Source organism: Capricornis sumatraensis, chromosome 1 (assembly GCF_032405125.1).
Source record: "Capricornis sumatraensis isolate serow.1 chromosome 1, serow.2, whole genome shotgun sequence".
Lineage (NCBI taxonomy): Eukaryota > Metazoa > Chordata > Mammalia > Artiodactyla > Bovidae > Capricornis > Capricornis sumatraensis.
The window spans coordinates 236,881,459-236,903,915 of record NC_091069.1 but is presented as its reverse complement, the minus strand read 5'-3'; the positions used below and the strand labels follow the sequence as shown (position 1 = coordinate 236,903,915).

The following is a 22,457-nucleotide window of genomic DNA, read 5'->3' as shown; positions in this document are numbered from 1 at the left end:
GATGCTACACTTTTATCTCCTAAATAATGATAAACATGAAATACCATCCTTGTCTTGGCTTTAATTGACTTTTCATTATTTGAGTGGATGGGTGGGATATAAAAGAAATGAATTAAGTACTGGGAAAATCGAAGCCTTGCATTAACCTTTAGCCACTTTGAAGATCTTCGATAAATTGATTAGTAGAAAACAGGTATTTTATTCTTCAGGTAAAGAATAAAATACCTGAATGTTCCTATTTCTTCGCCTACTAACTCTAAGAAGTAGTAATTTTAAAAGAAATGAGAGAGAAAGAGAACTAAAACATGTTTACTTCCCAGTTACAGAGTGTTGTTTCCCACCATCCACTGCTCAGACCTCCCTGATGTGTTGAGGTAGCTTGGGCTCTGGTCTAGTTTCTCTTGCAGCTGATTAGTTTTAGACTTTCTCTGACTAAGTCATCAGTCTTAAGTTGTAAGAATGACTACACTGTCTCCTTGGGCATAGGGGATAACGGTGTACAAGTGAAATGCAAAATTTGGAGTGCTTCTATTGCTGTGATGATGAGGGCCAATATCAGAATATTCTGTGCCCCCTTCCTTATTCTGGGGAGGTAAGGGGCCAGCGAGCCGTTCTAAAGAACTAAGATGAGAGGTAAACTGTGACAGCCCTTTGCAGGACTAAAAACAGTGTCTACCCTGCTCTTTGGGTATGGGTTTATACAAATGTAGAACTGAAAATTCTACATTGCAGTGAATGTGGTTTTCCCCTTTTAAGTAAATGTATTATTGGAATGAATTATTACTCTTCTTAATATATTTTCTCTTTTCTTACAGGGTCCAGATCATCAAACAATTTTATTTAACCATGGTGCAGTTCAGAATATTGCTCACCTACTAACCTCAGTATCTTACAAAGTAAGATGTTAAAAATTATGGCCTGATTTTTATATTTTATTTTTGGTTATTAGAGTCTTGGTCGGGAAAGAGGCCCACATATTTTGTTGTTTCTTTGATAGATATTGTGATCAAGAATCGTATTTTATCAGTATAATGTTGTGAGGCATTGTTTTTCCTATAGAAAGCTTTTAAAAACAATCTACCTTGCTTTTCCTTTTTTTTTTTTTTTTTTTCTTTTTTTAGGATATGGTTGTGGTATAAATTGCGATTTGATTTTTACTTGTGATCACTAGTAATCTCTTTTGGTATGGTGTCAGTGCCAAAGTTGCATGTACCTTGAAGTATGTAGGAGCAGGGGCTCGCTTGCTAGATCAGGAAAGACTTTGGATTGACTTCCTATTTGAAATCTTTATTTAACCACAATTGACTCAAACTTCCAGCATGGTGTTAGTAGTTTAATTGCTAAGTCATGTCCAACTCTTGCGACCCTATGGGCTGTAGCCTACCAGGCTCCTCTATCTGTGGAATTTCCCAGGCAAGCATACCGAAGTGGGTTGCTGTTTCCTTCTCCAAAACTTATAGCATATACCCACATATACATCAACATTTAAAATGTGTTCTATTTTGTATTTTGAGTTAAAAAAATCAAGGGTTTTCAGGTGTGTTAATTTAATTTCTTTACTATCTTTTATATACAGGTAAGCAGTATCATGATATTCTATCAGGCATTTAGTTAAAACTTCGATCATTTCAGTATTGTCCCACTGGTAAGTTGTAGCAAATATTGGGACATTGTCTTTCTTGTGTCACATTAGAACTAAGTATGGTAGGAATTTCTTTTAGAGCAGAGAAGCAGTCATTCTTGTCTCCTATCCATTTATGCTGATCCTAGTCTGCTGTTGTGGTCCTTAGCTTTATTGCAGGTATGGCCTGCTAATATGTATGTTTTCCCTACCCCAGACATCCAAAGTTATTAATAGATCTTGGTGAAGATCTCACAAGGATAGGAATGGGGACTGGAACCAGCTTGAAACTAGCTAGAGGCAAGGGGAAGAAGTGTATGCTAGAATTGCTTCCTCTGCTTTGCACAGAGCATTGTAGGCTGAGACCAGTCAGCACTTGCACATCAACAAACAGTTGCTAGGGTCGTGATCTACTGCTCTTCTTTTCCATCCTCTAGCTTCATTAATTCCCCCAGTTCTTCCTCCATTTCTTTCTTTTTTCCACACTAGACTTCCTTATCTACTATGACAAGTTACAGGTGGTAGAAGGAAAAAGATTTTGATAACTACTCTCGCCAAGGTTTACTCCACTGACAAAGTGTCATGAACATATTCTAGGTTCCACCTGTGGGCTTGTGCTTGTGCTGCAGAGTATCACCCAAATGAGGGACAGGGCTTCCTCACATCCCAGCTACCTGTGCTGCCACTCTTGGGCTCCACAGAAGAACCTTACTCAGACTTAGAAGTAAGGATTAGGCCATTTGGTGAAAACTGAACAGAAAGAATGAAAACTAATAACTTAATAAACTATGTTGTGTATGGTCAAGAATTTGAGCCTTGGTGTCATCCCAGACCAATTACCCAGTTTTGAGGTATAGTAGCATAATTCATGGAGAAGGAAATGGCAACCCACTCCAGTACTCTTGCCTGGAAAATCCCATGGATGGAGGAGCCTGGTGGGCTGCAGTCCATGGGGTGGCTAAGAGTGGGACACGACTGAGCGACTTTACTTTCACTTTTCACTTTCATGCCTTGGAGAAGGAAATGGCAACCCACTCCAGTGTTCTTGCCTGGAGAATCCTAGGGACAGGAGAGCCTGGTGGGCTGCTGTCTATGGGCTCACACAGAGTCGGACGTGACTGAAGCGACTTAGCAGCAGCAGCAGCATAATTCATACAGGCTTCCCTGATGGCTCAGTGGTAAAGAGACCACCTGCTAATGCAGAAGATACAGGTTTGATCCCTGAGTTGGGACGATCCCCTGAAGAAGGAAATGGCAATCCATTCCAGTATTCTTATCTGGGAAAACCGGAGCCTATCAGGCTACTGTCCATAGGGTCGCAAAGAGTCGGACACGTCCTAGCAACCAAACAAAAACAACAAAACACAATTCATAAGTATTTCTGAAGTTGAATTAGTCCTTTTTTGAACTTTCTTATAACTTTCTTTCCTGTTCTCTTCCCCCACTTCCCATGCCATACACAACTATAAGAGTACTTTTTTTGGTCTTCTCTTCAGTTCTCTGGTTTGCAATTTGGGAAGAAGAAATGTCTCACTTGAAAAGCAATTAGTTATTTATTGTTATTAAGTTCCCTTTGCCTTATCAACATTGTATTTTTTACAGCATTCTTTTAAATATGATTGGAATTTATCTAGTTCAGTTTTAGTTGCTACTTCTTTCCTGTTCTTTCTTTTCCATTATTTCAAAATTAATTTTAACTTTTTATAATTAATTCTAATTTACTGTACTCTTCAGATATACAAGTCTTATTTTTATTCCCTCAAACCCTTCCTTTAGTACTCTAAGCAGGTTTAAATAGTTATTTCTTCAGAAGAGTTTAGAATCTTCGAGATTAAAATTCATATTTGCAAAATTAAAATAAATGCTTTGTTTATTTTTATAGGTTCGAATGCAAGCACTGAAATGCTTCTCAGTTTTAGCTTTTGAAAACCCCCAGGTATCGATGACCCTGGTAAATGGTAGGCTGGAACTTTCAGTGGCACCTACATGATTTAATTTATGAACTTTGTAGATTTAAAAAATTCCTTACTCCTTGTTACTTGTTTTATTTCTAGTTTTGGTTGATGGAGAGTTGTTACCACAGATTTTTGTGAAGATGTTACAGAGGGATAAGCCCATTGAGATGCAGCTGACGTCGGCAAAATGGTAAAAGTGAAGATGGTGTGGGAGAAAGACACAGCTTTACCTGTCTACTGTGGGGAGAGACAGCACTTCACCTGTCTGCTGTGGACAGCCTAGTCAGCTCACTCTCAGTCCCCATCTTGTCTGGGGATTTTGAAGTCTGACAGTCATGGGATTGTCATCTTCTTAAATGGTTATGAGTTTTGTACTCAGTTTACAGGCAGAATAAGAACTCTCATAACATCTAAGATTGCCTACAGAAAATTACTTCAGTACATTCCCTTCTCCTTGTATTTCAGTTAAAATAATACAGAATTAGATCAGATTTAACCAACACAGATTATGCTAAGTATTGTCAGGAGAATATAAAGAAACAGAGTTAGTTGAAGTTGATAACCAAGGGATGATTTCAGAGAATGGGACTTCTTCCTCTTTAGAAAAACAAAACAAAGATTCCTCATAGAGACCATTTATAAAATAGTTATTTAAAGTTCTTATTAGTACAGTTCCTGGCTCTTGTAAGCATTCAATACATGTTAAATCTGTAATTATCAATTCATTGCCAGATAGAGTTAATATCTGTTGTGTAGGGTTCTGTGCTAAGTGAATGGTTTAGTTACAATTTTTAAGAAGCCATAACTCTAATATTTTGGCCCAGATGAGGAATTTTCAGTGAATCATCCTTGCATCATGAATTTTCTGTTTTCTATTTATTTATGTGGTTTGTATTTTTTGTTCATCTGCTTTTCGTCTTCAAAGCAGCATTTGCCTTTTTGTTAGTAAGGTAATGGTCTCATGGAACTGGCTTCAAAAAACAATGCAGTAACAAATCTTAAGATAATGATAACAGTAATAAAGAATTTAACTACTACAATATAAGTATGGAATTTTACTGATTTGTTTGAAGCTTTCCCTCAAAGCCATAACATGGGGTATTTTATTTTATTTTTTGCCCTCCTGAAAAGGAATCTAATTCAAAATGGAAATTCATTAATTTAAGTGCTTAATGTTCAGTACTTGCTTAGAGAGGAGAAAGTAATTTTGTTCTTATTCAAAGTCAGATATAATTGTGAAGGTAAATTGTTTTTCAAAAGAACCAAATCATTAACTAATTCTCAAAGCCACTACTGTTAACATCTGACTAGTTAAGTTAATATCTTAGGGATAGCTGTAAGTATTACAAGTAAAATACTTCTTCTGTGATAATTCTACTGTTATTAGATTTGAAATATCCCAATTTAACCTCATTTAAACTTAGATACTTTGTTGAATTTATATTTTACTTAAAAATTTTTTCCTTTTTGTTACGGAAAATTTCAAACATAAAAAGTATAGAGAAAAGTATAAAGGCCTCAAGTGTGCCTAACACCTTGCTTTAATGTTTATCCACTCATTTGGCCATTTAATTTTGAAACAATTTTGTAGTTATTTTAAAAATATCTGGCTTACTGTCTGCATATATCAGGTAGTTTTGTTTAATTAACAGAATCTCAGGTAAGAAAGTGTCAAAACCTTCTCCCTCATGATAAGTAAGAGTAGGTGTCTTTTTTCTCCTCTATAATATCTTAAAAGCAAGTAGAGTTGTTGTTTTTTTTTAATTTTAAAATACTAGCAAAAACTTACTTTCTGCCATCTTATTCCAGTTTAACTTACATGTGTAGAGCTGGAGCAATTCGGACAGATGACAACTGTATTGTATTAAAGGTGAGCTAATTAGTTCTTTCTAAAAACATGTGAAAATTACCCAGCTATTTAAGCGTTGACTATAAATATTAATATTCCTTTTTCCTTTTACATATTTATCACTACGGCATTTGAACGCAGCAAGAAATAATATTAAAACATCATGCTCTTCAGCGGGATGACTTGTAGTTTTTAAAAATTGGTTTTAGATGTGTTTTGAAAGTTAAAGTAAATCTTTGCATGTCAAACTTTTTCATTTTTGTGGTAATTAGAAGGATGTAAATGCTATAAAAATATGTAAGATTCAAGTTAAATAGAAAATATATTTTAATACTTGATTTTCATTGTTTTCAACACAGTTTTGTAGGCAAGCAGTTTGCTAACTCTTCAGATGAAAACTTAATTTCACCCTCATGCCAGATAATAAAAAGGCGTAATGAGAAAGAATAAGAAAATAACACTTGAAAGCAATCATCATTATTGTGGTGTGTCAGATGCAACTAGAACTCTGAAAAGCCCAGATGAAAGACTAGCCCTAAAAGTCCTAAGACCTGGATTCTGGTTTTAGCACTTCACCAGTGACTCGGTTGGTAGCCTTGGGCACATCCCTTATTCTTTTGGTGCCTCAGATTCCTAATTATGAAAATGAGAGCAATAATTCCTGCTCATCTATCCTACAGGGTTATTGAGAATAATAATAATATATTAAATGCATTAAACTTCTTCTTAACTCTAAAGAACAGAATAGCTGTAAATAGTGTGTCATTTTGTCAGTGTGAAATCTCTCATTATCTGTGTTCAAAATGAACCCAAGGATAAAAGACCATTAAGAAGATTAATGTTTCCTTTAGTTTTGGTGAAGCAGACAGTTGATGTAATGAGATCTGAGGACCCCTAAGTAGGTAGTGCTGCATAGAGCACTGAGGGCTTCCACATCCTTACTTAACTGCTCTATCCCTACTTTTCTTCCTCATGGATAAACTTGTTTAATAGTATCTTCTTTGGATAGTAGTTGTGAGCATTAAATTCAATAATCCATGAATTTATGGTATTGATAAATGTTGGTAACTATTCAAAGGAAAATAAGAATAAGGCTTTCTTCTTGGAAGCCTAGGGTTGTATCTTAAAGATGGAACCAGCCTGATAAGAGATCAGTAGTGAACAATGAAGTGCTGAACTCTGTGGTAAAGCTATGATAGGAACTTAGAACAAAACATAGTTGACTGTGGTTGTAGAGGAAAGCTTCATATAATTCTAACGTTTCAGTTTCTATATCCATATCAACCTTTAAAGTTAATTCTTCAGCCTTAGAAATATAAACATGGGATATTTTTAATGAGAACCTAATGTATGGACAGGGAGGCCTGGCGTGCTGTGATTCATGGGGTCGCAAAGAGGCGGACACGACTGAGCGACTGAACTGAACTGAGTGTAGGGCTTCCCACGTAGCTCAGTCAGTAAAGCATCTGCCTGCAATGTGGGAGACCTGGGTTCAATTCCTGCATCAGGAAGGTCCCCTGGAGAAGGAAATGGCAACCTACTCCAGTATTCTTGCCTGGAGAATCCCATGGACAGAGGAGCCTGGCAGGCTACAGTTGATGGGATTGCCAAAGTTGGACATGACGTAGCACTGTCTTTATCTTTAAGGTAGGTTAATTACCAAGCCAAGATTTTCAAAGGACCTCAGAAGTAAAACTGATATCACAGTCATTCCAGGGAGTTCTTTGGAGAACCAAGGAATTGTGATTGGTGCAGTTGGCTTGGATTAGAGGAGAACTGGTAGAATCTGAGCAATGGGAAGATCACTGAATTTTTAAAGCTGTATTTTGTTTTTGTAATCTCTAAACAAAAAATTGAAAGTCATCCCAGCCATGACACACTCATTAAGGAAAAAATTCTGGAGTAGGAAATGGCAACCCACTCCAGTATTCTTGCCCAGAAAATTCCATGAGGAGAGGAGCCTGGCAGACTGCAGTCCATGGGGTCACAAAGAGTCGGACACGACTGAGCAGCCGAGCACAAGGGAAAGATAGTGTGCTTTTTCTAAGGCAAAATTTTTCCTAATTAAACTGCTGAATTATTTTAGGTAAATAAATACATAGACAGGGCAGAAGCATCAGCACTGATATATTAGGGATTCTTGAATGTCTTTTGTAAGGTCGTATGATAAAGCTTCAGTCTCATCAATCACAAAAGCCTAAAGTGCTTTGAATATATGTGAGTTTAGTGTGCCAGTATAAATGATTGATGCGCACTGAATTTTGTTTTTACATTCCAAAAAAAATCCTTTTATTCTCTGAAAGTCTTTATTGAAATATTTGATTACCAACATGACTCCCAGTAAAAACCATTGGGTCGATTTAGTTACTATATGATCTCCATCGTGCTTTTCCCTTTACCAAAAAAGCAAATAATTAATTTCACTCCTTCCAGACATTGCCTTGTTTGGTTCGAATGTGCAGTAAGGAGAGGTTACTAGAGGAGAGAGTTGAAGGAGCTGAGACACTCGCCTATCTGATTGAACCAGATGTTGAGCTGCAGAGAATTGCTAGCATTACTGATCACCTCATTGCCATGCTTGCTGATTACTTCAAGTATCCCAGCTCTGTGAGTGCCATCACTGATATTAAAAGGGTATGTTCTCTTTTCCTTTTCAGCAGCTCAAGAGAGGGATTTTAAAAAAGATTTTCTTACTGTTCACTACTTTGAACCACTTGATAAATTACAGTTCAAAGCCCTTTTAAGTAAAGAAATCTTTTACTTTCGGTAACAAACATGATGTTGCTTTATGAGTTTTTGAATTCAGTCTGTTAAGTTTTTTAGTAAGGAGGTAATCAAGAAATTTCATCCCTGATTCCCACCTAACCCCAAAATAGCAGGGTCTCTAAGCTAGGGTTATTGACATTATATCAGCATCCTCTAATCCTTTTCAAGGTTCCAGAATCATCTCTGTTGCTATATTCTCATTCTTTAGAGCAAAGATAATCTTCTGTTCCAGGAGGCTGAGTGGCTTTATTTTACTCTCTGCCACTGTTTTTTCCTTTCTTTTCTTCTAATTTTTGCCATCTCCTCTTTCTTTTCTGCAGTTTTATACTGTGTTTTGGGCCTGGTAGTTGACAGTAAAGCACCACCTAACCTCTAGTTTGAAAGCATCAAGGACCAAATTGTGCTAACTTTTTCTCAAACTATCAGTTCCTTAGAATGGTAGATATTCTTTTTGGCTTTGTTTTTCTCAACCTGTATGTCATATGCACTTCTCTAAGCATGAGAGATAAACATTCTGTTAGAGAAAGTTTATTTAAGGAGGTCACAGTAGAGAGAGCATTGCCTCTTAAATGGTAACCAGTACTGTTTCACATATGTGACTATGTTTTTAATGCTGCTGGTCCCAATGGTAAATTTTAAAAACTATTCTTTTGACCTCTCCCCTGCCCTTGGGTTCCAAAAAACTTCATCTGGTAGGCAACTATTCTTTTGGCATTTAACACTAAAAATAAAACAAACTATTAAGGGTATACCTTTCTCTGTCTCAGAAAGGGCCTAGAATAACTTTCATTGATATTTGTATTAATGTACTCTGCCCTTTATATATTAAAGTTTTGTGCCTACCCTTCCTTCAGTATAGCTCAGTTGATAAAGAATTCACCTGCAATGCAGGAGACCCCAGTTTGATTCCTGGGTCAGGAAGATCCGCTGGAAAAGGGATAGGCTACCCACTCCAGTATTCTTGGGCTTCCCTCATGGCTCAGCTGGTAAAGAATCCACCTGCAATATGGAAGACCTGGGTTCGATCCCTGGATTGGGATGATCCCCTGGAGAAGGAAAAGGCTACCCACTCCAGTATTCTGGCTTGGAGAATTCTATGGACTGTATAATCCATGGGGTCACAAAAAATTGGACACGACTGAGTTACTTTCACTTTCATTTCCTTCAATAGTATTGTTTTTCTAGTAGAAGTGATAGGTTGTATTGAACCATCTTGCCTTGTCTGTTTTCCCTCTGACTACTTGCTCAAACTAACACAGTACTTCCTAGTACAAAGATATATGAGCAAGTCCTAACTATAGCCTCATGAACCCCTTTAGCTGACCATCCCAGCAAGGCAAATAGAACACTTTGATGGATATGAGAGTGAAGAAATAGTTATAAGAACTTCTAGCCTATATATATGCAAAACATTTAACTGGTATATAGATTATCCCTTCTCCTAGAGTTTTTCCATCACAGTAAAACTGGGATAATAATGACTTTTAAAAATCTCCTAAACTTGAATATTAGTTTGTTTTGTCATCTTTATTTTTGATACAGTGGTTTCTGACATAGAAGTGTGGATACTAGACCGAAAAGGGACTTTTTGCATGTTAATAATGTGTGATTTTCACGATACTTTGCTTAAGTCCAAGTTAGTATTCTACTGAGTTATGACTGGAAAGTAGTTAAGACATAAGAACACATTTTAGAACTTACACATCAAAATGAATATTGTGTATTGGGAGATTCCTCCCATAAACCATCTGTGCCTGCTTTGATCAAGATATTTTTGGAGCTACACTTAAGAATTGCCTTTAGAACCACCCCATCTGAGTTTCAGTTTTTTTTTACTCTGGAGTTTTTGTTGTTGTTACTCTAAATGACATTACCCAGCTGGGTTTCTCCAACTTCACACACCAGTGACAGTTAAAACTCTCTTAGTTGATGAAAATATGTTATTGTCAAGGTTTTCTTGCTAGTATGCCATTCAGTTCTTTAGGAATTTTCAAAAGAGGGTTTCAGAATATTATGAACAACACCTACATCTTTGCATAAGGGTGAAGTTTTCCAAGGCAACTTATTTGGAAAAAGTTATTTGGAAGGTAACTGATAAAAGGTATTTGGAAGAACTGATAACTGAGAAAGCCAGTTATGCATGTGAAAGACAGCATTAATTATTTCATACCAGTAATTTTAATAAATTTATCCCAAAAAAGTCTCCTGAAAACAACTCTCAGATAGCTGTAATAGACAGATAGTAATGATTACTGTTTTCTGTTGTTTATTAAGTATTTTTACAAAGATTTTCCTGCTTCTAAAAAGCTTTTTAAATGCTGAAATTTGGCTAGCACTATTAATGTTTGGGAAAACCTTCTCAAAGATTCAGCAGCACTCAAGTTATCAGCTGTATTCTACGGCTGGAAAGGCCTGAGTATGCCATGTTTGTGAGAGTGTTTCAAAGAGCTGGTGGGGAATTCCCTGGTGGTCCAGTGGTTAGAACTCCACGCTTCCATTGCTGGGGGCACAGATTCAATCTCTGGCTGGGGAACTAAGATTCCACATGCCATGGCCAAAAAAAACCAACTGGTGCAAGCAAGCATCAGTGCCACTAAAGAAACACTGAATTTTTAGGGCTCAAAGATCACAAAGGTTTTTCATATACCAGTGTTATCACATTTTAGACAGAAGCAAACTGCAAGAATTCCGGGTCTTCCTGACACAGACCCAGCAAGGTCTTAGTCATATGTGAGCCAAACCCCCAAATAACCAGCACTAATATGTTAGTAGCTGTTAAGCATTCTTTTTTTCTTCAACTCTATTTGTTTTATTGAAAATTTAATTTGTGGACTGGGTTGGAACACATCTTTTTTTCCTCCTGTAGCTTGATCATGACTTAAAGCATGCTCATGAACTTCGCCAGGCTGCATTCAAGCTCTATGCCTCTCTCGGAGCAAACGATGAAGACATCCGGAAGAAGGTGAGTCTGGGAGAGGGGCGTCCCCCAGTCCTGACAGCCAGCAGGCAGGGAGTGACGTCAACCTGAAAGTCGTGGTGAAGAGCACTAACAGTGACTGTTTGAATATAATAAAACAGAGTGACTAAAGGCATAATTGAAGAATGAATGGGACCCGGATTTGGGGGGTTGTTTTTTTTTTTTAGAACATAGAGTGGCATGGCCATGCTGGAATGACAAATAACCGGCGTGCTTTTTTGTGTCATTAATATGGATTATTATGTTGCACATTTTTGCATGTGTTCTGATAAAAATCAATTCTAGCACTGTGAAGCTTCAGATACCTTGAAAGACCTAACACTAGAATTGTAAATGTTATTTATGGAAATCCTTTCCAATGCCATTGAGAAATTCATATCTCTATTGTATATTGTTCTTTGATATGTGGCTTAGTTATGTTTTGATTTTTTTTGCTACTGTGCAAGTTTGATGTGAATAAAATCTTTATGGAATAATGATTTTATGTTTAGTGAGTGGTCATCTGAATTTTCCAGCTCCCAAAAAATGTATCACTGGTATAGCACCTTATGTTATTGCAGTCTAGTCCAACACTGAGCTCATGTTCTTCATGAGAATAGTTCTAAGCAGGGAGTCAAGTATTGTAAGCTCTGATCTGGCTCTCTCCCACAGACCAAAAGGCTGGAGCTTACTACACACAAAAATGTATAATCTAATAAATTATACACAAGACTTTAGGAACATCAATAAATTAATTCATATGTTCTGTCCTGATGAACCATAGCAGAAAGCAAAATGTGGCAGTTTACTAAATCTTCCCATCCTGTATTGGTATTTTAAGGACCCCTGAGAGAGAAATCACAAGTGTTGGGACTTAAACATGATTTAGAGAGGTACTTTGGGCTTGTAGAGAGAGAAGTATGGAATTAACTGTAGGTTTATTAAAATAAATTGGACCACAGTTGGAGAAAATTGAAATTAATAGCAGTAAGATTAGATATGTAAGTAACTTTGATTTAAAATCTGTGCAGAAAACACAACTAAGCTGAATGTTTTCCATGTACCTCAGTTTAGTTCAGTTAACAAGATGTTTTTGACTTGATATGTTTTAGTAAATATCTATAAAAATCCTTTTCAACACCTCTAAGCTTTAATTTGTAAACTGTTACTTCAAGGCAGACATACTAGTGATACGATATTCCCTCTGTCTAAGCATGATTTATGGATATTGATGTTCATATGTTTCATTCAGTTTAGGAACATGGTATATTGCCAAGGGGAGAGGATTTTATTGCGATTCATATAGATAAAACATTTTAAAAATTGACGTGGACTGTATAACTTAAATACATAATGATTTGTTTGGGGATGGTTTAGTAGAGCCCAATGGAAAGAAAAGTATTTTACCCATTCTTTTAGCTCAAGAAGGCCATGCCATGGACTGAAAGGGAGGTAGATAGATGGACCATAATGAGGGGGAAATAGGATGTCCATTTGTACTTCTTTGTACTTTTTTGTTAATAAACTATTGTTTTGGAATTAATGACTTTAATTTGTGATATCGTGTTCTAGAAATACAACATAACAGTCTGGTGATTAGTAGTCTAAACTTGTATTTATAATGTGTATAATTTCCTGGTAAGGCTAAATCCTGATAATTTCTGTAGAAAGATGACAAATAAAGAATAAGTTATAATTATTATAGTTTTTTTTGTGTGTGCTGAAGAAAAGATTCTGTGGTATGCTGATGTAATGGGGATTCTATAGAGTTTTTAGGAAGATATTTAATTTCTGTGGAATCAAATGAATAATTTACAGTTCATAGCAACTACTGAAGAGAGAAATTGTAAACTGAAAAATATAAAATAATTTTGTGATAAAATCTGCATGAAAACAGTTCCTAGTGGAGAATTCTTATTTTCAGTGTAAAAAATGATAAATGATAGCTCTTCCTTTGAATGCATTTATTTCTATTCTATTTTTTGTTGAAATAATTATTTGGATAGATTTTTATTTAGTTTCTCTATGAAATATTTATTTACTTTTTACACTTATGCCTTAATGAACTTTGATTGTATCTCATTTTTTGGTGTAGATTCTTGAAGTACAATGTTTATTATTGTTTTATTTTTTAATGCAATTTTCGTACATGCCAAGATGGAATTTTAGTTTACTGAGTTAATGAGTGGGTAATAATCTCTGAAAGAGATTTCAAGGACTGTAGACCTATTTCCACCCCCTCCTTTTCCCTCACCCCAAACAAAAGCAACAAAAAGGCTTTATGTTTGCTCCAGGATACAAATAAGAGATGTTCAATTGGTCTGCCCTTTAAATTGAAGATAGGAATGTGATTCAATAAATATAGGAAGTAACATATATCCCATTGCCTTTTTATGACCAATTAAGGAAATGAGGCAGAATGAAGAACAGAGAACTAGAGACAGTGAGAGGTATACACAGAAGTAAAGGAGAAAGATACAGGCCTCCTTTCTTCATGGAATTATGGCTGCCTCTATCTTACTGCTTCTAAAGACTTCTTAAGGCCTGCTGTGATTTCATTTCTTGATACCTTCTCTCTGGGCCACACAAAATTAAGCTGAAGACTGATTATGACCTATAGGTCAGAGATGTACCAGTCCTGCTTTGAAGCAGTGTTGGTGTGTTCCCATTAAAAGTAACTAACTGTGTAACAGTCCCAGAACCTCAAAAGCACTCAATGAATATTGCTAAATGAATATATATAGAGAGAAATATAGAAATGAAAATGCAGAAATCATATGCAGAGTGACATTTCCTTTAATACTTCTGGATCTTTCGGTATCCTGTGCAGAACAAAGTTGGTATCCTTATTCCTAGTTTGGCATCCTTTATCACTCTGTGGCATACCTACAAATTTCCTGATTTCCTGTGGTGTCCTGTCAGTGAAAGAGGGTGGAAAGAGTCCTGCTGTGAAAGTGGAAAACATTACCATTAGCTGTGACGTGAAGAGGGAGAAGAAGCCCAAGAAAAGATGAAGGACCACTCAGCTTGACAACAGAGGTGGCCTGGCCATATTAAACTTAGATAATTCACAATTTTGAAAGCAAGGGCAGAGTAGGAGTTGAGAGCTCGGTAAAAGAAGGGTCCAGAGCACAATAGCAGTGCCTGCACTGACAACTGTGCCAGGTAAAAATTAGGTAAGATGCCAGATAGTCTTTGCCATGGGGAAAGTCTAGGTTCTAATGATAACCTTTACCACATAGTAACGCTGACTAAGAAGTATAAGTTCAGTTAATGGGATGGTAACAAAGAAGTTAGAAAACTAACAAATTATTTCAAGTACTGGTATCCCAATCAAAACCCCAGTCATGCAGAAGCAGCAGTGGCAAACAGTCCTGTAATTGTGAAGCCCATTGTTTTATAACAAAGAACTGCTTTTTTGAAGACCGTCTCTTGACTGGTATCTATTGATCATCAATTAGGTTGGAAATTTAAAAGGATTGTCTCTCTTACTTTCTTCAAGGAGGTTATAGAATTTATCAGAAATAGCTAGGAAGTGTAAATTGAGGAAAATTAGGAATATATTAAATATGAATAAATTAAAATGTAAGGAAATTAAACAACTAGATGTTATTTTTATTTTTGATAAAAATAAAACATGTTACAAATGTTAATGTAATACTTACTGTAGCATTTGCTCCTTTGAGATATCAGACTAATGGAGCCTTTCAGAAAGCTTTCCTCTTGGATTTTGAGTACTTTTATTTTAGCTGGAGATCCCCTTTAAGGAACTAGACTGTAAGCCCCACGAGGGCAGGGATTTTTTAAAATATTTTGTTCCTCACTGTATTCCCAGCATCTACAATACTATTGAGTGCATAGTTGACACTTAACTAGTATTTGAAGAATAAATGGATGAATGGGAAGAAAAAAAACAAGCAGATAATCGAACCATATTGCAAAATTGGATTGTTAAGCACTGTTAATTGTATTATAAATGGACCTCTCTGCATTAAGAACTTTCATAACTTTACTAGCAATTCTACAGATATGTGAAGAGAGGAGATTTAAAATAGAGAAAACCTACATCTGATCATATAGACAAGGGTTTCACTATACTTAGCATAGAGGGGATATAGGAATTCTCTATTTTTCAAGAGACAAACAATTCCAAGGGCATGTCTTCTACTTACTTTGATACAGATCAAAGAGAACATATTTTATGATATGGTACTTGTTTAGTTTTGAAATAATTTTTTACCATTTCTCAGTTTTTTCCTTTCTAAGTGTGTGATTTTTAAAGATGTATAGCACTCACAAATGTGAATCTGCACAATTTTTCCCCTAGGGATAGAAGTATGATTTGGTTTATAGAAATTAGCCCAACTCTTAGAAATCAACCTATTCTGTAAAGTGATATACAACTGGATGAAATAATTCCCAATTAATGAATGTCACATTTTTATGAAAATCATAATTAATGAGGGTCAGTAATTTAATTCTACATAGATTGATTGAACTTCCTACATTGTATAAATAATGTTAGATGGGTGGAGAGAGGGGGGAAAACAGCAGGTGTGATAGAGAAGTAAAGACACAGCCTTAATATTCAGAATTTATAATAAAACCTTAGTAAGTCAGAGAAAAGTAAGGAAATCCCAGTAAGAATTTGCAAGGGTCTCAAAGAATTACTTGGAACCAATTAAAGTGGACATGGTGATATCAGTGGACCTATCTTTGAATCAGCTTGGAAATGAATCATTTAATATTTTGATGTTTTCTAAATGCCCGTTCTATCTTCAGGAATCAAAAACATGAAATCTTAAGTTTCTGTTCTTTGTTAAGGGGAAAAAGACTAGTCACAGTGGTTTTTACATAACACATGTGAAGAAGGTAGCCAAGAGTGAGATATATTTTCTTTTTAAACTGAACAGTTTTTTTTCTTGGACAGTGTTTTTGAGAAGTATAGGCAGAGAAAAATGAGGAAAGGAAAGCAAAAAGAAGATTGAGACTTTGTCTTATACCCTCTTTTTCCTAGCAGAGAAAGTTTTATCTTCAGGGACATTTTAGTTTGAGATACAGTGTATTTGAAATATCTAGCATGGTGTGTGTAGGTGCTCAATCAATGGAAGCATTTGTTAGAGTACCTTCCATGAATAATTTTATTGGAGGATTAAAGATAAATATATTTTTAAGTGTATTAGGAAAAAAAATTGAATGATATTGGGGCATAAATAAAAAGGTTTATAGTGAAGACTCCTTTTGTGCTATAAATTTCCAAGACTACTAGTTATTTGTTTTAGTAAAAAGAATATAATTCAGAAACATAGGTCTTTCCTTAGTTTATCTTTTATTAATAAGTTGTCTTCCTACTCTTATATTTTAAAATATATTTAAAATACTCATTTTCAAAACTTTTCTGTTGCTATATTATGCCCTCTGAAGCACAAAAACACTTTTGTTTTTCTTGGAATGAAATAGAATTTACAATATAAATCAATAATTGGTTAAAAGCATAGGTAGTAGATGTCTTGAGCAAAGTAAGGAGGCCAAATTCTATCTAACTTTATCTAAGTATTAATTATTACTGTCTATGATTGCCATAGATGTCATTTCTCCAAAGAATCATCATTCTTCTGAAACCATATCCCAAATGCACATGTTCAAATTTTGAACAAATGTAAATCTTCTGTGTTTTTGAAGTTATGTGATTTTAAAATACATTTGTAAATTTAGGCCAGCTTTTCTTACTATCTTTTTAATATCTCAAAAATTTAATAAGTGCTTCACTTTGATCTTTTTAAGCTAAAATCATTTGTTGTAGCTTTATTTTATTTTATTATTGGTCTTCTGTGTAACAGTATAATTATACCATGAATTTATATTTTTAAATATTTTGTGAAGTTCATTAATTCTAAATGGTTATCTGAAAGGTATACTGTCAAAATTATGTATTTGTCTCTGCCATGAAATCAGGCAGATGCAGAAAATTCTTTCTAAGCCTTAGTCTACATGTTGAAACAAATGCCTTGAACATTTTGAAGGTTTTCGACGGTACCACAGAAATAGCACCCTTCAGGACTTGGTTCTGCTACTGAATAACAACAAATCATTCAGAATTCAGAATTACTTGATTTAATCTGTGGTTAAATTGTTAGCTGTCATCTGAAAGCTAATCTGCTAAAGAATTTTAAATGAACTCTGCAGCATTGATTCATGATGGTAAGTATTTTTAAAGAGTTCACCATGACAGGACCAGGTTTTGCCACTTGCTCACAGTATTAAGACCCTTGGCCTTCAACATACTGAAAGAAGCAAACCTGGGAGCGATAATGCTATATACAGAATAGAGGTATTTATACAATAATGAACTTATAGTTTAGAGTTTCATTAAATGGAGACATAAAATTGAGAGTTATACTGTTTTTCTGGTATTGTAGTGGCATAAATCATTGAATTAAAGTTCTTGTTCTTTTTTTCAATAAGAAGTACAAACTGGTTGTTTCATTAGTTGTTTATAATACAATTAAGACAGATGTCTAATAAACCAAGAAATTGGCTAAAATATGGTATATATTAAAGACCATATTGTATTATGGTCTCTGTAGAGCTAAAATTAGTGATTTGGTTGGATTTTCAAGAATGTTCTATCTAGAAATGAATCAGTTGTTTGGGATGATGAAATATTTGTGGAGAAGTAGACCTTGAGAAGATTGAGTTTGTGATGAAGAACCAGAATCAGCGCTACACACTTCCCTGTACTGATGCTAGCACAGGAGTTGGCAAACTGTATCCTGTGGGTACTTGTCACCTGTGTAATAATTGTGTAGCCTGTGAGCTAAAAATGGCTTTTGCATTTTTAAATGGTTGGAAGAAGAAAACCAAAAGAAGAGTAATATTTCCTGACATGAAAAGTAAATTAAATTCTAATTTGTGTCCATAAAGTTTTTCTTCCTCTGTATCTTTTTTCAGCTTTATTGAGGTATAATTGATGAAATATCTATCAAATTTTATTGGAATATAGCCATGTTGACTTGTTTATGCATTGCCTGTGGCTATTTTGCACAATCACATGGCCCAGAAAGCCTAAAAGTTTACTGTTTGGCCCTTTGCAGAAAAAATTTTTCCTGCTCTGTGCTAAAACTGTATAGCTAAATAGAAACACCCATAAACCAGTTTGATGAAAAACTGTATTTCTCATTCGTCTCTTCATACTGGACTGTAGAAAGAAATGGGGCCCTACCAAAACCAGAGGGGAGGCAGGGGGGACTTGGAGATCAGTTGTCTGACTTCCTGAAAGAGAGGCAGTGTCAAGTGTTGACAGTATGACATTGCCACTGGCTGCTGTCCTACGTGCTGTTTCCCTTGTTTGAGTGATTTTGGCATGTGGCAGATAGCAGACAAATTGGATGGTGATTATAGCTTTTGGTTATGGTAGGAAACCTTAGATTCTGTGTATTGATTAACAGAGTTGTCAGAATAAGATTTTTCACCTTGTCAAAGAGAAAAATTAAGATCCATCCAGTTCCATTATTAAGTAAATATCTGTTTAGCCTTTAATACATATGAAGCATTGTGTTAGGTGTTGTTCAGTCGCCTAGTCGTGTCTGACTCTGTGACACCATAGACTGTAGCACGGTGGTATGGGGCATGTAAAAATCATGTAATTCAGATATTTACATCAAGAGATAATCTGTTGGGAAACCAAACTTAGCAGAATTAACGTTTATTGAGCACTTACTGTGTGCTGGGCACTGTGCTGATAAAGGTGCATTAGCACATTATCTCCCTTAAACCTTACACAGCCTTGTAAGGTCAGCTGTTACAGATCAGGAAACAAGTGGTTTGACCAAGACCATCCAGCCAATAATTGGTAGCCCCTAAATTGTGTTCCAGTCTCTCTCACTCCACAGCCATTGCTGTTAACCACTTCATTACTTTACTCATCTAAAGTTAAATGCCCACTAGAGCCAAATCATGAAATGGCAAGAAATTTCACTGGGAGATATGTGATAGTCTGAAAAAAAAGTGCTATGAATTCAGAAAACTTCATCATCTGTATTAAGTGGTTGCAAAGTATAAGATTCAGGAAATGTGTTTTTTCTCTCACATAGTTTTTGGTACAGAGTGAATAATGAGATGCATTAATCACATCCATTTATTCATGTGGCATTTATGATATACTTCGTCCTGTATTCCCAAGAATAAAGCACTAGACTCATATGTAGCTTGTGGTAGCCTACAACTTAAAGCAGTTAAGGAATGAGACACTAAATTGCTGTGTAGTAATTCTAGCGCCTCATGTGTATGTAAAAAGTCTCATCTACATTGAAAGCCACTTTTGCTGTGATCCACCTAGATATGATTAAAATAAGACTGTAGTTGAAGTCCATTTATATATTATAAAGAAGTTTACTTAAAAACATTCTCATCTTTTCCTTCTAAGATATTAAGAAATAAAATATCTCCATATCTGTTTTCCTTCTGCATCCATTGAAGCTGTTAGTTTCTAAGGCCACTATCTTGATATGACTACACTGTAAATTAATATTCTAGAAAGGAAGCATCCAGAGTTAATGATGTCATCTCAGAATTTTATTTTGTAGACAGCTTCCTTATGGAATAGATTTGAACTTGAGGCAGCATTTTGAAATCTTTTAGTAGTTATCTCTTATCAAGCTATAATGTTCATAACTAGAATGTAAGCTCCATAAACACAGTACTTAATAGATAACTATGCTTGTATTTATTGAGTAAACTGTGTATGTCTGGACATCAGAAGTCAGGCAGCCAACCTGTAGGATATTTAAGACTGTTGCGTGCACAGCTTTGTGCTGAGGAGCAGGGGCTGAGCGAGCCATTGTGTTGCATGGTTCTTGGGGCAGCACATCATTCAAACCCCTGAAAACCAATAGGAGATGGAGGGGAAGTTTTAGTTCTGTTGTTTGAATAGTCACTTATAATGGTTTTGTCTGTGTGCTAAAACAAAAGTGTAACTCAGCAGCTGTTTAGGTTTTGTTCTGCCATAAAGCTAGTGGTTGAACTTTTAAAATTGAACTCTTATGTGTAGAGAAATATGTTTTTGACTGAGGAAGTGTTGATCAGTTTTTAGATGTTACAAGTATTTCTCGCATGCTATATTTATATTTTTGGTTTCAAGAGAAGGACAGTTTGGGCCAAGAGAGTTCTCCTATTTTTTTTTCTACAGTGTAGAAAAGTTTAGAACTTTTGAGTGTTTCTTTTAAACACTTAGCATAAATGAAGTTTCACAGCTGTTAAGAATCCGCCTGCAATGCAGGAGACCCTGGTTCAATTGCTGGGTCAGGAAGATTCCGCAGAGAAGGGATAGGTTATCCATTCCAGTATTCTTGGGCTTCACTGGTGGCTCAGACGGTAAAGAATCTGCCTGCAGTATGGGAGACCTGGGTTCAGTCCCTGGGTTGGGAAGATCCCTTGGAAAAGGGAACAGCTACCCACTCCAGTATTCTTGCCCAGAGAATTCCATGGACACTGGAGCCTTGTGGGCTACAATCTATGGGGTCACAAAGAGTCGGACATGACTGAGCTACTTTCATTTTAAGAAGATAAAAAGGTCCAGAGGTAGAAATTACAAAATGCCACTTAAAGAGGCTTAAAAGCAAGAATGAAATACAGAAGGCCCACCCTAAGAAACCCCTCCTCTTTGTCCTCCACTCCAAAGCAGTGATACTGCTCCCAGGCTTTGACCTGCAGGAGAGCTTAGATGTTAATTTAGTTCAGTGCCTTCAAGAGAAAGGACCAAAAGGAGGCTCTGCAGATCAACTCTTACGATGTTTGGTTTTCAGTTTCTCTGGCTGAGAGGACGTATACTATTTCCCCCAACCCCCTGTCTCCCAAGATTGTGGGGTTAGAGAAGTTTGGTATGAATGTGGAAATGAGCCATGGAAGACTGAGAGAAGGGAAGAAATGCCTTGTAAAATGTTTACTGAGACTCCAGGATAATAATGTTTTGATCAGTAATCTGTCTTTAGAGAAACTGTGTATATTTTAGAGGAAAAAAAAAAGTCTCCGGTAAAAAAATTACCCTTTCTTCTTTAAATATTTGCTAGAGGAAAATGTCGGAGAAGGCAATGGCAACCCACTCCAGTACTTTTGCCTGGAAAATCCCATGGATGGACGCTCCTGGTAGGCTGTGGTCCGTGGGGTCGTTAAGAGTCTGACACAACTGAGCGACTTCGCTTTCACTTTTCACTTTCACGCATTAGAGAAGGAAATGGCAACCCACTCTAGTGTTCTTGCCTGGAGAATCCCAGGGACGGTGGAGCCTGGTGGGCTGCTGTCTATGGGGTCGCACAGAATCGGACACGACTGGAGCGACTTAGCAGCAGCAGCAGCAGAGGAAAATGTCAGGAAATCTTGTATGGAACAGTGGCAAAAATATGACAGAATAGGCTGTCGTTGGAGAAAACCTGCAGATCTCATCCAGAGCATGTAGGGCTTGCAGCCTAAGAACAGTAGAATATTGGTCTGTTTAGTTGGTATCTGCTGAAGCTGGGTCCTGATTCTAGAATGGAGAGCAGATTATAAGGGAATTGAATTTCACAGTCAGTGTAACTCACTCTTCTGGTTTCTTCACAGTGTTCTCTCAACTTTTCTTCATTGACTTGCAACCTCTTTGACCTTTGGCATTTATACTCCCAACCCAGGCTGAATGATTTGTCATTTTTCTTTCATGTAGGTGTTGTGAATTGGACCTTTTCTGTTATCTTTGTCTATCTTATTAACAATGCCCTCTCTTGCCTTGTATAGTATATACTAATCTTCATTGGCCTAGGATGTCAATAGGTAATCTGTAGTTCCTACAACCCTGAAGACTTTTAAGTTCTCTTCATTCCTAATTTTCAAACTCAGGCCTCAACCTCATAACTGAGGCTAAGCAAATATCTCATCCTTAAGCACAGTGAGCAGAAAGGACCTCAAACTAGAAGCCGGAAAAATCGGGTGGAGTTGACTTGTCAGCTTTGCCCCAAATTTGCCTAGAGAACTTGAATCAGTGACTTAATCTTTCTGAACTTTGAAGACCTCATTGTCAATAAAGAAATTTATTTCTAAGGCCTCTGTAGATTTTAAAACCTTACAGAGTTTATTTCCAAAACCTGTGTAGATTTGAACATTATTCAAGTAAAAATTAACAGCCATAAGTTCATTTAGTTCTTTCAGAAAGTTGTGTCTGCTGCCATTAATGCCATGGGAATGCAGTAAGAGGGTCGGGTTTCCAGCTGAACCTGTTTAAGAACTAGCATTGCAGCTGCCCTTGCTTGATTCATGGAGGGCCATGTACTGTTGGGGGAT

At 36.2% G+C, this 22,457-nt stretch overlaps 1 protein-coding gene across 1 annotated transcript in view; it reads left to right on the top strand.

Moving 5' to 3' along the window:
- ARMC8 (armadillo repeat containing 8) overlaps positions 1-22,457 on the top strand; it is a 104,908-nt gene that overhangs the window by 47,375 nt on the left and 35,076 nt on the right. The window contains exons 7-12 of the mRNA XM_068985575.1: positions 816-896; positions 3,504-3,579; positions 3,676-3,766; positions 5,386-5,446; positions 7,859-8,059; positions 11,058-11,153. Of these exons, the coding sequence (XP_068841676.1) occupies positions 816-896; positions 3,504-3,579; positions 3,676-3,766; positions 5,386-5,446; positions 7,859-8,059; positions 11,058-11,153 (606 nt within the window). The remainder of the gene's footprint in view (positions 1-815; positions 897-3,503; positions 3,580-3,675; positions 3,767-5,385; positions 5,447-7,858; positions 8,060-11,057; positions 11,154-22,457) is intronic.